At 44.7% G+C, this 16464-nt stretch overlaps 1 protein-coding gene and 1 non-coding gene across 2 annotated transcripts; both read left to right on the forward strand.

Moving 5' to 3' along the window:
• Positions 1 to 9901: 9901 nt before the first annotated feature.
• LOC132532469 (small nucleolar RNA U109) lies at positions 9902 to 10034 on the forward strand. Its single transcript, XR_009544424.1, has one exon. It is a non-coding gene; the product is annotated as a small nucleolar RNA U109 (small nucleolar RNA).
• Positions 10035 to 14214: 4180 nt separating this feature from the next.
• Positions 14215 to 16393, forward strand: PGAM2 (phosphoglycerate mutase 2). Its single transcript, XM_007528929.3, has 3 exons — positions 14215 to 14689; positions 14783 to 14963; positions 16187 to 16393. The coding sequence occupies exons 1-3, from the start codon at positions 14276 to 14278 to the stop codon at positions 16351 to 16353; spliced, it is 762 nt and encodes a 253-aa protein (XP_007528991.2). The 5' UTR covers positions 14215 to 14275; the 3' UTR covers positions 16354 to 16393.
• Positions 16394 to 16464: the final 71 nt, after the last annotated feature.

Genomic DNA, 16464 nt, shown 5'->3' on the forward strand with positions numbered 1-16464 from the left:
AGACACAAGTCAATCCAAGCAATAGTGATCAATAATTTGAAAAGTACTGATAAAGGGAACTCATAACATAATATATAAAATGGTTAAAACAACAAGAAAAAACATTGGAGAATCGAACCAGGACAAGAGTCCAGCTTAAAGTCCTCCAGAGGGTGAAGCACAAAACAACGAGTTCAACATCCAAACATTAGCTAAGGAAATAATAACAGGAGTGAGTAAAGAATTTGAAAAAGTTGTAATCAGAAACGTAGGAACAACAAATGAGAATAAGGAAGAAAATACTAATTATCTCATGGTTATTAGAGAGCTGAAAGCTGAAATCGCTGACCTAAGAATGCAACTAGCTGAACAAGCTAAAACAGTATCAGAGCAGGGTAACAAAATAGATGAACTCCAGAAAGCAGTAGAGGGCAGAGAGAATAGAATCTATGAGGCAGAAGACAGAATTAGCAAGATTGAGGATGAATTAGAGACAACTAAAAAAGAAGTAAGAGATCTCAAAAAGAGATTAAGAGATGCTGAAAATAACAACAGAGTCCTATGGAAAAGAAACAATATACGCATTATTGGCTTACCAGAGGAAGAAAGAGAAGGAGAGGAAGAAAGCATTCTCCAGGCCATAATAGCTGAAAATTTCTCTAGTCTAGACAACACCAAAGACATAAAGATTCAAGAAGCCCAGAGGGTCCCAAACAGAATTAACCCAGACCTAAAGACACCAAGACATGTCATACTTACAATGGAAAGGAATAAGGATAAAGAAAGGATCCGTAGGGCGGAGGGAAGCTCATCGATGGGGCTACGAACTGAGTGCAAAAAAAAAAAAAAAAAAAAAAAAAAGAAAGGATCCTCAAGGCTGCAAGAGAAAAACAAAGAGTCAAAGGAAAACCTACAAAGGAAAACCCATAAGATTAGCAGCAGACTTCTCCATACAAACACTACAGGCCAGAAGAGAATAGCAAGATATCTATCGAGTGCTCAATGAGAAAGGCTTTCAACCAAGAATACTATATCCTGCTAGACTGTCATTCAGACTAGATAGAAGCATCAAAACCTTCTCAGACAAGCAACAGTTGAAGGAACCAACCATCACCAAGCCTGCCCTGAAAGAAGTTCTGAAAGGTCTCCTATAAACAACCAGACCACCACAAATAGGATCAGGTACCAGAAAGGGCTGCCCACTATCACCATTACTATTCAACATAGTGTTGGAAATTCTTGCTATAACAATCAGGCAGGAGCAAGGAATTAAAGGAATACAGATTTGAAGAGAAGAAGTCAAACTCTCCCTATTTGCAGATGACATGATAGTATACATGGAAAAACCTAAGGAATTCAGCAAGAAGCTTTTGGAAATCATCAAGCAATACAGTAATGTGTCAGGCTATAAAATTAACATTCAAAAGTCAGTGGCATTCCTCTATGCAAACACTAAGTTAGAAGAAATTGAAATCCAGACATCAGTTCCTTTTACTATAGCAACAAAAAAAATAAAATATCTAGGAGTAAACCTAACCAAAGAAGTGAAAGACTTGTATACTGAAAATTATGAGTCACTACTCAAAGAAATTGAAAAAGACACAAAGAAGTGGAAAGATATTCCATGCTCATGGGTTGGAAGAATTAACATCATCAAAATGAATATATTACCCAGAGCCATCTACAAATTTAATGCTATCCCCATCAAGATCCCAAGCACATTTTTTAGGAGAATAGAACAAATGATACAAATGTTTATCTGGAACCAGAAAAGACCTAGAATTGCCAAAACAATCTTGAGAAAAAAGAACAGAACCAGAGGCATCACACTGCCAGATCTCAAACTGTATTATAGGGCCATTGTCATCAAAACTGCTTGGTACTGGAACATGAACAGACACACTGACCAGTGGAATAGAATTGAGAGCCCAGAAATGAGGCCCCACACGTATGGACATCTAATCTTTGACAAAGGGGCCCAGACTATTACATGGGGAAAGCAGAGTCTCTTCAACAAATGGTGTTGGAAACAATGGGTTGAAACATGCAGAAGAATGAAACTGAATCACTGTATTTCACCAAATACAAAAGTAAATTCCAAGTGGATCAAGGACTTGGATGTTAGACCACAAACTATCAAATACTTAGAAGAAAATATTGGCAGAACCCCTTTCCACATAAATTTTAAAGACATCTTCAATGAAATAAATCCAATTACAAGGAAGACTAAAGCAAGTATAAACCTATGGGACTACATCAAATTAAAAAGCTTCTTCACAGCAAAAGAAACCACTACCCAAACTAAGAGACCCCTCACAGAATGGGAGAAGATCTTTACATGCCATACATCAGATAAGAGTTTAATAACCAACATATATAAAGAGCTTGCCAGACTCAACAACAAGACAACAAATAACCCCATCCAAAAATGGGGGGAGGACTTGGACAGAATATTCACCACAGAAGAGATCCAAAAGGCCGAGAAACACATGAAAAAATGCTCCAAGTCTCTAATTGTCAGAGAAATGCAAATCAAGACAACAATGAGATATCACTTCACTCCTGTGAGAATGTCACACATCAGAAAAGGTAACAGCAGTAAATGCTGGAGAGGGTGTGGGGTCAAAGGAACCCTCCTGCACTGCTGGTGGGAATGTCAATTGATCCAACCTCTGTGGAGAACAGTCTGGAGAACTCTCAGAAGGCTAGAAATGGACCTACCCTATGACCCTGCAATTCCCCTCCTGGGGATATATCCTAAGGAACCCAACACATCCATCCAAAAAGATCTGTGTACACATATGTTCTTGGCAGCACAATTTGTAATAGCCAAAACCTGGAAGCAACCCAGGTGTCCAACAACAGATGAGTGGCTGAGCAAGTTGTGGTATATATACACAATGGAATACTACTCAGCTGTAAAAAATGGTGACTTCACCGTTTTCAGCCGATCTTGGAGGGACCTTGAAAAAATCATGTTGAGTGGTCGGGAGGTGGTGCAGTGGCTAAGGAACTAGACTCTCAAGCATGAGGTCCTGAGTTCAATTCCCCGATAGCACATATACCAGAGTGATGTCTGGCTCTTTCTCATTAATAAAATAAATAAAATCTTTTAAAAAAAAAAAAAGAAAAAATCATGTTGAGTGAAATAAGTCAGAAACAGAAGGATGAATATGGGATGATTTCACTCTCAGGCCGAAGTTGAAAAACAAGATTAGAAAAGAAAACACAAGTCGAACCTGAAATGGAATTGGAGTATTACACCAAAGTAAAAGACTCTGGGGTGGGTAGGTGGGTGGGGAGAATACAGGTCCATGAAAGATGATGAATGACATAGTGGGGGTTGTATTGATAAATGGGAATCTGGGGAATGTTATGCATGTACAAACTATTGTATTTACTGTTGAATGTAAAACATTAATTCCCCAATAAAGAAATAAATTATTTAAAAAAAAGAGAGAGATTAAGAGAGGCTGAAAAAAACAACAGAGTCCTATGGGATGACTTCAAAAGAAACAATATACGCATTATTGGCATACCAGAGGAAGAAAGAGAAGGAGAGGAAGAAAGCATTCTCCAGGCCATAATAGCTGAAAACTTCTCTAGTCTAGACAACACCAAAGACATAAAGATTCAAGAAGCCCAGAGGGTCCCAAACAGAATTAACCCAGACCTAAAGACACCAAGACATATCATACTTAGAATGGGAAGGAGTAAGGATAAAGAAAGGATCCTCAAGGCTGCAAGAGAAAAACAAAGAGTCAAAGGAAAACCTACAAAGGAAAACCCATAAGATTAGCAGCAGACTTCTCCATACAAACACTACAGGCCAGAAGAGAATGGCAAGATATCTATCGAGTGCTCAATGAGAAAGGCTTTCAGCCAAGAATACTATATCCTGCTAGACTGTCATTCAGACTAGATGGAGGCATCAAAACCTTCTCAGACAAGCAACAGTTGAAGGAACCAACCATCACCAAGCCTGCCCTGAAAGAAGTTCTGAAAGGTCTCCTATAAACAACCAGACCACCACAAATAGGATATATATCAAAACACTCTAAAACTCTACAAGAATGGCGTTAAAATATCTTCAATCTTTGATATCAATAAATGGCAATAGCCTGAATTAACCTATTAAAAGACACAGAGTAAGAAGATGGATCAGAAAACACAACCCAACAATATGCTGTCTACAGGAAACCCACCTAACTCAACAAGACACAGACTTAAAGTGAAAGGATGGAAAACTATCATACAAGCCAATGGCCCATAAAAAAGGGCAGGAACAGCTATTCTCATAGCTGACATGATAGACTTTAAAATAGATAAGATTAAAAAAGATAGGAATGGACACTACTTAATGCTCAGAGGATCAGTCAATCAAGAGGACTTAACAATTAATAACATCTATGTACCCAATGAGAAGCCATCTAAATACATCAAACTTCTACTGAAAGAGCTACAGCAATATATTAAAAATAACACAATCATAGTAGGGGACTTCAACACCCCACTCTCTCAACTTGACAGATCATCCAGGCAGAAAATCAATAAAGACATAAGGGAGCTAAATGAAGAGATAGATAAACTAGAACTATTGGACATTTTCAGAGTCATTCATCCCAAGAAACTGGAATACACATTTAACTCAAATCCACATGGGTCATTCTCAAGGATAGACCATATGTTAGGCCACAAAGACAGCATCAGCCAATTCAAGAGCATTGAAATCATCCCAAGCATCTTCTCAGACCACAGTGGAATTAAACTAACACTTAACAATCAACAAAAGATTAGTAACAGTGCCAAAATGTGGAAGCTCAACGGTACACTTCTTAACAACTTCTGGGTCAAAGAGGAAATCAAGGAAGAAATCAAAATGTTTCGAGAGTTCAATGAAAATGAAGACACAAGCTATCAAAATATTGGGGACACAGCTAAAGCAGTCCTAAGAGGGAAGTTCATAGCTATACAAGCACACATTAGGAAACAAGAAAAAGCACAAATAAACAGCCTGATTGCACATCTTAAAGACCTAGAAGAAGAACAACAAAGGAATCCTAAAGCAACCAGAAGGACAGAAATCACTAAAGTTAGGGCAAAAGTAAATAACACTGAGAATAGGAAAACCATACAAAAGATTAACGAAAGTAAATGTTGGTTCTTCGAAAGAGTGAACAAAATCGACAAACCTTTAGCCAGACTCACAAAACAAAAAGGGGAGAAGACCCAAATATCTCACCAAAGTAAAAGACTCTGGGGTGGGTGGGTGGGGAGAATACAGGTCCATGAAGGATGATAAATGACATAGTGGGAGTTGTATTGTTAAATGGGAAACTGGGGAATGTTATGCATGTACAAACTATTGTATTTACTGTTGAATGTAAGACATTAATTCCCCAATAAATAAATAAATTTTTAAAAAATAATAAATAAAAAGAAAGAAAACATGACTAGCTCCTAGGTCAAGTAATTCTGAAAATACATACTCATTCTATACAATGAGAGGAGTACTATAGAATCATTACTAGGCAAAATTTTATAATATGTAATTTATCTACCATGTTTTCCCATGAAGATCAAAGAACTCTGGGAGGGAGGAGAAGGGAGTGGGTGGTAGCACACCAAGTTAAGCACACACAGTGCAAAGCCAAGGACTGGTGCAAGGATACTTGTTCAAGTCCCCGGTTCCCCACCTCCGGGGTGGGAGGCGTCGCTTCGCAAGTGGTGAAGCAGCTCTGCAGGTGTCTTTCTCTCCCCATCCCTGTCTTCCCCTCCTCTCTAATTTCTCTCTGTCCTATCCAGCAACAACAACAGCAATGGAAAGAATGATAACCTCTAGGAGCAGTGGATTCCTAGTGCAGGCACCAAGCCCCATCAATTACCCAGGAGGTAAAAAAAAAATAAAAACCTCTTTCAGGCATAAAGATGGAAAAAATTGCACTGCAGACATGGAAATGTACCCAAAAAATTACTCTGTATATTTTCCATTCTTTAAAATGTATTCATTTATTTCAGAAAGAAAGACTGAAAGAGACAGAACCCTACTCCACTATACACATCACAAGGGATTGAGCCTAAGGCCTCACACATGCAAGTCTTACACTCTTATCACTGAGCCATTTTCCTATATAAAAATCATCACTCTATAAAATCATTTAGTGGGCTAATAGGATGTATGATGTTCTTGACAGGAGTAGAGAAATCAGAACAACCCAGGACCTTGAAGACCCATGGTATAAAGAGAGAAAAATATGTGCAAGGAGCATGGGAGGAACTGTTCACATGTTTCATCTCAGCCATCTGTCACTTAGTCAAAGTGAATGAGGGTGTCCCAGGTATGCAAGAAGAGCAGGAGCCCAAAGGGTCATGAATAAGTTTCTGTAGTCAACTCTTCCACTTCTTTGGCCACGTTGTAGGAGACCCAGCTGCCGACATTAGTATGAGCAAAAGACAGCAGCTTTAATCTACAGTGTAAAATCCAGGAAAAGAGAAATGAATGTTAAAAGCCTGCAGGGAGGTTGCTTCATGGGCAGTGAAGCAGGACTGAGGCATCTTTCTCCCACCCCCCTCTCTATTCCCCCCTCGATTTCTCTCTGTGTCCTATCCAACAACAGCAGCAATGACAACAATAATAATGACAACAGGGTAATAATAAGGACCACAAAATGGGGAAAATGGCCTCCAGGAGCAGTGGATTCATTGCAGGCACTGAGACCCAGCAATAACCCTGGAGGCAAAATAATAATAATAATAATAATGGCAGGGTGGTGGCACACATGTTACAGTGTGCAAGGAACTGGGCTTGAGCCCTGGTCTTCACCTTTAGGGTGAAAACTCTCTACCTGCAGATCTCTTCCTCATTTAAAAAACATATATGCATATATATTTATTTATTATTGGATTGAGACAGAAAAATTGAAATAGGAGGGGAGAGAGTGTGTGAGAGACACCTACAGCCCTGCTTTACCACTCATGAGCTTTTCCCCTGCAGGTAGAGACCAGGGGCTCGAACCTGGGTCTTTGCACACTGTAATATAAGCATTTAGCCAGGTGCGCCACTGCCTGGCCCCTCCTCTCTCTACCCTTCTCTATCTCCCCCTTCCCTCTTGATTTCTGGTTGTCTCTTCCAATAATAAATAAATTAAATAAAATAATAAAAAGAGCCTCTAACTCTTAGCTTTTATTCTTTTTATTTATGTTCTAGACAATGTCTTTTTTATTTTGTGGGGTTTTTTTTATAGATTACTCAGGAAGACATGAGTCTTTTTTTTTTAATTAATTTATTTATTCATGAGAAAGACAGGCAGAAAGAAAGAACCAGACATCACTCTGGTACATATGCTGCCAGGCATTGAACTCAGGAACTCATGGTTGAGAATTGCTGGGAAATTGTGCAGATGCAGTCACACCTGCCATGTTGTCCCCTCAGGCTGTTGCTTGTTCTGCGAGTGCCTGTTCCGCCATGTTGTGCCCTCAGGGCATTGTCTATTTCCCACGATATTTGGAGTGCTTTGGTTACTCCTCCCCCTTCCCATTCTCCATAAAAGCCCTTCTTCTTCCGCACCTCTTCTCTTGCCAGCCCTTCACTTCATTGGTTAGATGCAGGGAAGGTTGCTGCGTGAGGCGGCCATTTTTGCTACCTCCATGTGGCCCAAGCTGCTTCTCTCCCACCCAACTCTGAGGTGCCAGCACAAATAAAGATTTGTGTTCCCTCTTCACTCCGGATCTCCTCTCTCTCTTCTCCGTGACAGAGACAGCTCGACAGAGAATCCAATCCTTTATCCACTGAGCTACCTCCCAGACCACTTAATTTTGTTTTTCATTAGGGTTGTTGCCAGGGCTCAGTACCTGAATGATGAATCCACTGCTTCTGGTGGCCATTTGTACCTTCTTGCCTTCCTTTCTTTTATTTGATAGGATGGAGAGAAATTAAGAGGGAGTGAGGGGAGGAGGAGAGACACAGAGAGATACAGACTTAGAGCCATGCTTCCCCATTCATGAAATCCTTCCAGTGAGGACTAGGGCCTTGAACCCAGATGCTTGTGCATGGTAAGGGTGCAACACTGCCCAGCCCCAATAGTTTATCTTTCATCTACATACATATGAATAGAAACATCATGAAGGAGGGGGCTGGGTGGGGGCGCACCCAGTTAAGCACACATAGTACTTTGCACAATGACCCAGGTTCAAGCTCCTGCTTCCCCCACCTGCAAGGGGGATGCTTCACAAGTGTTGAAACAGGTCTGCAGGTGTCTTTATCTCCCCTTTTCTATCTCTCAATTTTCTCTTGGTCCTATCACATAAAATGAAAAAAGGAATCATAAAGGAAGCTTTGTTTTTCCTGTTTTTCTATAAGCTTTTAATTTGGCAACACTCAAGTTTTCTTTTTTTCCCCCAACCCACCCCACTTAAGTTTTCTACCTTACAAAAAAAATAAATAACTTGTGTCCAAACTATTTATTGTTCAAATCAGCCAATGACGTTTTAAAAAAATATTTATTTTTCAGCTACTAAGAATGAGGAATTGGTGGTCCAGGAGGTGGCGCAGTGGATAAAGCATTGGATTATCAAGCATGAGGTCCTGAGTTCAAGCCCTGGCAGCACATGTACCAGAGTGATATCTGATTCTTTCTCTCTTTCCTCCTATCTTTCTCATAAATAAATAAAATCTTTTAAAAGAATGATGAGTTGGGGCCAGGTGGTGGTACGCCTGGTTAAGCACACGTTACAGTGCACAAGGACCCAGGTTAGAGCTCCCAGTCCTCACCTGCAGGGGGAAAGCTTTGCGAGTAGTAAAGCAGAGTTGCAAATGTCTCTCCGTCTCTCTCCCTCTCTACCACCTCCTCCCTTCTCAATTTCTGGCTGTCTCTATCCAATAAATAAATAAAGGTAATTAAAAATAAACTAAAAACACAATTTTAAAAAAGGAATTCAGGGGGGAGTCTTTTTATTTATTTATTTTCCCTTTTGTTGCCCTTGTTTTCATTGGTGTTATAGTTATTGTTGTTGTTATTGATATCGTCATTGTTTGATAGGACAGAGAGAAATGGAGAGAGGAGGAGAAGACGGAGAAAGGGAGAGAAAGATAGACACCTGCAGACCTGCTTCACCGCCTGTGAAGAGACTCCCCTGCAGGTGAGGAGCCTGGGGCTTGAACCGGGATCCTTATGCCAGTCCTTGCCGGGGGCTTGAACCGGGAACCTTATGGCAGTTCTTGCTCTTGGCACCACGTGTGCTTAACCTGCTGCGCTACCGCCTGACTCCCAGGTGTCTATCTTTCTCTCCCCCCTCTCTGTCTTCCCCTCCTCTCTCCATTTCTCTCTGTCCTATCTAACAATGACGATGACATCAATAACAACAATAATAACTACAACAACAATGAAAAACAAGGGCAACAAAAGGGAAAATAAATAAATATAAAAAAGTGAATTCAGGTGTAGATAGCATAATGGTTATGCAAAGAGACTCTCATGCCTGAGGCTTCAAAGTCCCAGGCACAACCCCCTGAACCACCATAAGCTAGAGCTGAGTAGTGCTCTGGCATATAAATATATAAAGAAAGAAAGAATTCACCTTCTTCATCTCATCTTGGATGGAACTTAAAGGAATCATGTTAAGTGAGATAAGCAAGAAAAAAAAAGAATGAATATGGAAAGAAGTTAAGGAATAAGAACAGGGGAGTAGGGCGGTAGCACAGCAGGTTAACCGCACATGGCACAATGTGCAAGGACCAGCACAAGTACTTTGCACAATGCCGGGTTCAAGCCCCCGGCTCCCCACCTGCAGGGGGATCACTTCACGAGCAGTGAAGCAGGTCTGCAGGTATCTGTATTTCTCTCCCCCTCTCTACCTTCCCCATCTCTCTCAATTTCTCTGTCCTATCCATAAAAAGAAAGAAAAATAAATAAAATAAAAACAGTTGCATGTGGAAATGTGTGTTTCTTATTCCTTTGGGAGCAGGATATATCCTTACATGCTACATTAAGAAAAGAGTTCACAGGGCTGCCAACCTTACAGTAGAGGTTGAGTAGTAGTATATTTCTCCTACAGAAAAGAAAAAAAAAATAGAACAGAGAGGAGAAACACAAGTAGAACTTGGACTGGGTTATGTGTATTGTACTTGGGATCTTTCAGGTCCTGGTGAAAGCAGGTGGAGAAGGATCTAGGCTTGGGTGTTCTGTAGAAAACTGAGAAGGCTTACTCATGTACCAACAACTATATTTACTGTAAACCATTAATCTACCCCCCCAATAAAAAAGAAAAAAACTGGGGGCTTGGTAGTGGCTCATCTGGTTGAGCACACAAGTTACACACTGCAAGGACTGAGGGTTCAAGCTCCAGGTCTCCACTTGCAGGAGGGGAAAGCGGTAAAGCAGTGCTGCAGGTGTCTCTCTCTTCCCCTAACTCCCTTCTCCCTCTAGATCTATCTGTCTCTACCCAGTAAATAATGAAATTTAAAAGTATATTTACTTGTAAAAAAAAATTTACTTGAATCCAGGTGGTGGCACACCTGGTTAAGTGCTCACATTTACAGTGCACAAGACTCAGGTTCAAGCCCCTGGTCCCCACCTGCAAAGGGAAAGCTTCACAAGTGGTGAAGCAGGGCTGCAGGTGTCTCTCTCCCTATCTCCTCCTCCCCTTTCAATTTCTCTGTCTCTATGCAATAATAAATAAAATATTTTTTTAAATTCACTTGTTGCATAGAGACAGAGATCTTTTGCCCTGTAGGTGGGTACCAGAGGCTTGATCCTGGGTCCTCATGCCTGCTAACATGTGGGCTCAATCAGATGCACCACTGCCACTACCATCCCACCCCCCTTTTTTGAGGTGGGTGGGCAGGTGGTGGCAAACCTGGCTAAGTGTATACACTACAGTGCACAGGGACCTGGGTTCAAGTCCCTGGTCCCCACCTGCAGAGGGAAAGCTTCTTGAGTGGTGAAGCAGAGCTACACGTGTCTCTCTCTCTCCAACCCCCCTCTCCTCTCAATTTCTCTCTGTCTCTATCCAATAATAAGTAAAATGAAATCAAAACTTTAATAAAAGAGAAAGAGGGAGTGCAAGAGAAACCATACCACCAAAGCTTCTTTCAGTAGGCGCCAGTCTGGGCATACATGGCAAAGCAGCACACTATTCATGTGAGGTATTTCGCCAACACCAACCAAAGATGACTTTTTTTTCCAGAGCACTGTTCAGCTCTGGCTTGTGGTGGTGCAGATCAAACCTGGGACTTTAGAACTTCAGGCATGACAGTCTCTTTGTATAACCATTATGCTATCTCCCTCATCCCCCAATGATGACTTCTTCTTTCTTAATATTTAGTTTCCCTTTTGTTGCCCTTGTTGTTTTATTTTATTTTATTTTCCAGAGAGATGCAGAGAGAGAAACACCAGAGCAATGCGCCGCTCTGGCTTATGGTGGTGTGGGGGATTGAACCTGGGATTTAGGAACCTTAGGCATGAGAGTTTGCTTGCATAACCACTATGCTGTTGCCCCCGCCCAGCCCTTGTTGTTTTACTGTTGTAGTTATTATTGTTATTGATGTCATCATCATTGTTAGATAGGACAGAGAAATGGAGAGAGGAGGGGAAGACAGAGAGAGAGGGAGAGAAAGATAGACACCCGCAGACCTGCTTCACCACCTGTGAAGTTACTCCCCTGCAGGTGATGAGCCTGGGGGCTGGGATTGGGATCTTTACTCTGGTCCTTGCGCTTCGTGCCACGTGCACTTAACCCGCTGCGCTACCACCAATGATGACTTGTTAACCAGGCTGACATTTGACCTATCTTCAGAGATAATGCTGAAACCCCAGGCCCCAGTCACATAGAGCCTGAAATCCTTGGCCTGCACCCAATTCGACTGTCCTGCTATCCCAGACTCAGCTGGCTTCAGGGTGCTCTTGCCAAGGTCTGAGCCACCAGCACCTATGGCCCTGGAGGTCCTTGGGGTTCAAGAACCTTGGCTTTCTGGTTTTTTATTGTTGTTGTTGTTGAGCTGGTTCTAGTTGAGTGGGGTAAGTTGACTTGGGTGAAAGCAGAAAAGGGATGATGTGGCAGGTATAGGTGAGAATTCAAGAAAGGAGAGGAGGCCCATGCAGCTGGGCTGCCAGTTCCCCTGGTTTTCCTGGAAACCCAGTGCTGCCTACAGAGCCTCCACCCCCTTGTCTACATCTTGCCCAATGCCATTCCCTGCAGGCCTGGGTTCCTCACCCCAGAACCACAGCCCCACTGGTTTCCCCGGCTCTTCCCACAGTGCCCTTCCCCCCCCCAACCTCCATCCCTTAAAGGGACAGAGATGAAGTCAGAGTGGGACTCAGTCCGTGGGCACAGCTGAAGCAGCCCTGAGAAAAGGAAGCTGTGGAGAAGGGGTCAAGACACCAGAGGACAAGGGAGTCGGGTGGTAATGCAGCGGGTTAAGCGCATGTGGCGCGAAGTGCAAGGTCCGGCGTAAGAATCCCGGTTCGAGTCCCCGGCTCCCCACCTGAAGGGGAGTCGCTTTACAGGTGGTGAAGCAAGTCTCTCCCCCTCTCTGTCTTCCCCTCCTCTCTCCATTTCTCTCTGTCCTATACAACAATGACGACATCAATAACAACAATAAAAAACAACAAGGGCAACAAAAGGGAAAATAAATTGTTAAAAACTTAAATAAATAAATAAAAGACACCAGAGGATGGCCCCCCTGCCAATAAGCAGGTCTCTTTTCATGGGTGACCAGCGGCAAGCCACTGGGGGCAGTTCCCGGCTGTTCACATGTATAAACACATGCAAACAAGACACACATGCATGTACACTTATATACATGTCTGCACACACACTTCCCTAGGCTCACCACTGAGCCTAGGGAAGTATGTGTGCTCTGCCTTATAGTGGTGCTGGGGATTGAACCTGGGGTCTTCCTCAGGATTGAGAATCTGTTTACATAACCATTATACTATCTCCTCAGCCCCCAGGTTGGTTTCTTTCTTTCCTTTTCCTGTGGCCCTGCCTTCTCTCTCTCTCTCTCTTTTTTTTTTAGCATCTTTACGTGAGACAGCCAGAAATCGAGAGGGAAGGGCATGACAGAGAGGGAGAGAGAGAGACACCTGCAGCACTGCTTCAGCACTTGCAAAACTTTCCCCCAGTAGGTGGGGACTAGGGGCTCAAACCCAGGTCCTTGTGCATTGTAACATGATCACTCAAAAAAAGAGGTGCACCACTGCCTGGCCCCTTTCGTATTTTAATGACTAATTCTTTTCTCTCTTTTTTTTTTTTTTTACCAGAGCACTGCTCAGCTCTGGCTTATGGTGGTATAGGGGATTGAATTTGGGACTTTGAAGCCTCAGGCATGCATGAGTCTCTTTGCATAATCATTGTTATCTAAGCCCCCACCCCCACCCCGTTGGTTTCTTTACTGAAATGTAGGCTTGTACCCAGTTCTAAGAGTGATTAGGTTGTGGGTGCCAGGAAATAGTTCTCCCAGTAGTGTGTGCGGACCTTGGTTTGAGCTTTAGGTCAAGGTGACAGAAACAAGGAGGGGGGCCAGGTGGTAGTGCACCTGGTTGAGCACATGTATTACAATGCACAAGGACTCGGGTTCGAGCCCCTGGTCCCCACCTGCAGGGGGAAAGCTTTGCAAGTGGTGAAGCAAAGCTGCAGGTGTCTCTTTCTCCCTCTCTATCCCTTCCCTCCTGATTTGTGTCTATCCAATAAATAAAGATAGTAATAATAATAAACAGGGAGGGACACGAGAAGGGATGATTCCATTACTTGTGAAGCTTCCCCCTGCAGGTGGGGCTGGAAGCTTAAACTGTGAATATTCCCTTAATAAAGTGATTTGGCTGAAAAACTAAAACCTTTAGTCTTTAAAAAAAAAAAAGAAAGAAGTTATTATTTTAATGTTACTGACTGGAAAATGTAGGCTTCCTGAAGGGAGATCTGGAGCTAAGACCTGACACCTGGGGAGTTATCCCAGGGAGAATCCCTCTGTTCCTACTGGCCTGAACCAACCTGAGTTTGTGCCAAGACAGACTTCTGCCTTTTGTGTCCAGCCTTGCTGGGCAACCCTGGCTGCTCTCTCCAGCCTGGATTCTGGGTGTGAGGGACTGGGGATTGGTGCTATTTTAGGGACAGCTTTGGGCCTGCCCTCCCTCACCAGCCTTGCTACTGGCCACCTGTGGCTGCCAGTCAAGGCTGGAATGCTGATTGGCAGTTGGCCAGGGTGGGGGCTGGAGACAGACTGTTATAAAGCTGGGTGCCCCAGGAGGAATCTGTCCCTGTCCACAGCTCAGCCCGCCACCTTCTCCACTACCCTTCTACCATGGCCACCCACCGCCTCGTGATGGTTCGGCATGGTGAGAGCAGCTGGAACCAGGAGAACCGCTTTTGTGGCTGGTTTGATGCCGAGCTGAGCGAGAAGGGAACTGAGGAGGCCAAGATGGGGGCCAAGGCCATCAAGGACGCCAAGATGGAGTTTGACATCTGTTACACATCAGTGCTGAAGCGGGCCATCCGGACCCTCTGGACCATCCTCGACGGCACTGACCAGATGTGGCTACCTGTGGTCCGTACCTGGCGCCTCAATGAGCGGCACTACGGGGGCCTCACGGGCCTCAACAAGGCGGAGACAGCAGCCAAGCATGGTGAAGAGCAAGTGAAAGTCTGGAGGCGGTCCTTCGACATCCCGCCACCCCCCATGGATGATAAGCACCCCTACTACAATGTCATCAGCAAGGTGGGCCACTGGGGTGGGGGGGTGCTGGCTCGAAGGGGGAGGCCCTTGGGCTGGGAACCTGGGGTCTGGGAACAGCAGTGTGGGTGCCCACAGGAGCGTCGCTACGCAAACCTGAAGCCAGGCGAGCTGCCAACCTGCGAGAGCCTCAAGGACACCATCGCCCGGGCCCTGCCCTTCTGGAACCAGGAGATTGTCCCTCAAATAAAGGCTGGCAAGAGAGTCCTCATCGCTGCCCATGGAAATAGCCTGCGGGGCATCGTCAAGCACCTGGAAGGTGATAGCCTATCCTCCAATGGGAGTGTAGTGGGGCTAATAAGCATTTAAAGTGAAGCTTGTAAAAATAAGTTTCACAGCCATCCATGTGCCAGGGGACTACAAAGCCCCAGGCCTCCTGCATGTGGTGTTATAAATGGCTGACACTACTGCCCCAGGCTGACCCCACTTGCTGGAGTCCTGGGTGAGAAAGGGGGACACTCAAGAGGGTTGCAGCTTGCTCAGTGCACCCAGTCAGGAAAACTGCAGGGCCTTTTGGCTCCAGTTCTCAGCTTGCTGAGTGAGCCTAATCCATGGGCCACAATCACCTTTGGAGTACTGAGAGTGGCAAGGACTCCTGGTAGTCTGTCACTGGATCTGGGCCCCTGCTAAGGGCCTGGCTCCCATCCACTCAAGAAAAGGGTGAGGTTGGTTAACAGGAGGCAGTATATGGAGTTGAACCCTATAGATACCAGGCTCCTATATGGGCTCTAGAGGGTGATTCCTTCCCAAACAGCAGGCCCCTTCTTTCCCTGACATCAGCAGTCTAGATCAGCATCTGAATGACCTTCAAGTGTGTTGGGCTCATGCAAGGCAGGTAAGGTGACTATAGACTGGAAGCCGGATCCTGGGAGTCAGTAGGCAGGCAGTCGCCTAGCACACCAGCTCTACTCAGTCACCTTATACTTGGCACTGTGCCCAACCCATGAAGGGGGGGGGGGAGAGACAAACCACATTGCTTGTAGAAGGGAGGCACCCAAGAGAACAGGACCCAAGTTGCCCATGGGCCAATGAGCATTTTCTGGTGTCCCCACACAGAGCAAGGGGTGGGGTGGAGGGAACACCAAAGGTCGAACTGCTATTCCAGGCTGCAGAGGCCAGCGGGGTTGGGTTTCCACCAGAACCTCCCTTTCCACTTGGCACAGGCCCGCTCCCTCAGCTGGAGCAGCCCTCCTACTGTCTCTCCTCAGTCTGGATCTCAGGATTCCTGCTGTGCTCAGGCCTGGAAACTAAACTGCCACCAGTCTACCTAGAACCCACTGTGGGCTCATGTCCCCTCCTGGCCTAGATTGCTCAGGACACTGGATGGGTCCTCAGGTTAGGACAAGGTCTAGCAGTCCTGCCTTGACCATCTCTGGTCACACATCTGTTCCCTTGGTGCCTGGGTCTCTAAACCTGCAGAACTCAGCGACAGCTGCCAGCAGGCAGGCTGGGAAGCACTAAGGCTCTTGTGCCTCCATCCAGGGATGTCAGACCAGGCCATCATGGACCTGAACCTGCCCACGGGGATCCCCATCGTGTACGAGCTGGACCAGGCATTGAAGCCCACCAAGCCCATGAGGTTCCTGGGGGACGAAGAGACGGTGCGGAAAGCCATGGAGGCAGTGGCTGCTCAGGGAAAGGCTAAGTGAGGGGTGGGCTCCAGCAAATAAAGACCTTCTCCCAACTGTCTTGAATGCAACATGGCCTGGGCGTCCAGCAGAGCCCTCCCCCACCTATTCCCAACCCCCAGCTGGGCTTGA

The sequence above is a fragment of the Erinaceus europaeus genome, chromosome 1 (genome assembly GCF_950295315.1).
Source record: "Erinaceus europaeus chromosome 1, mEriEur2.1, whole genome shotgun sequence".
NCBI lineage: Eukaryota > Metazoa > Chordata > Mammalia > Eulipotyphla > Erinaceidae > Erinaceus > Erinaceus europaeus.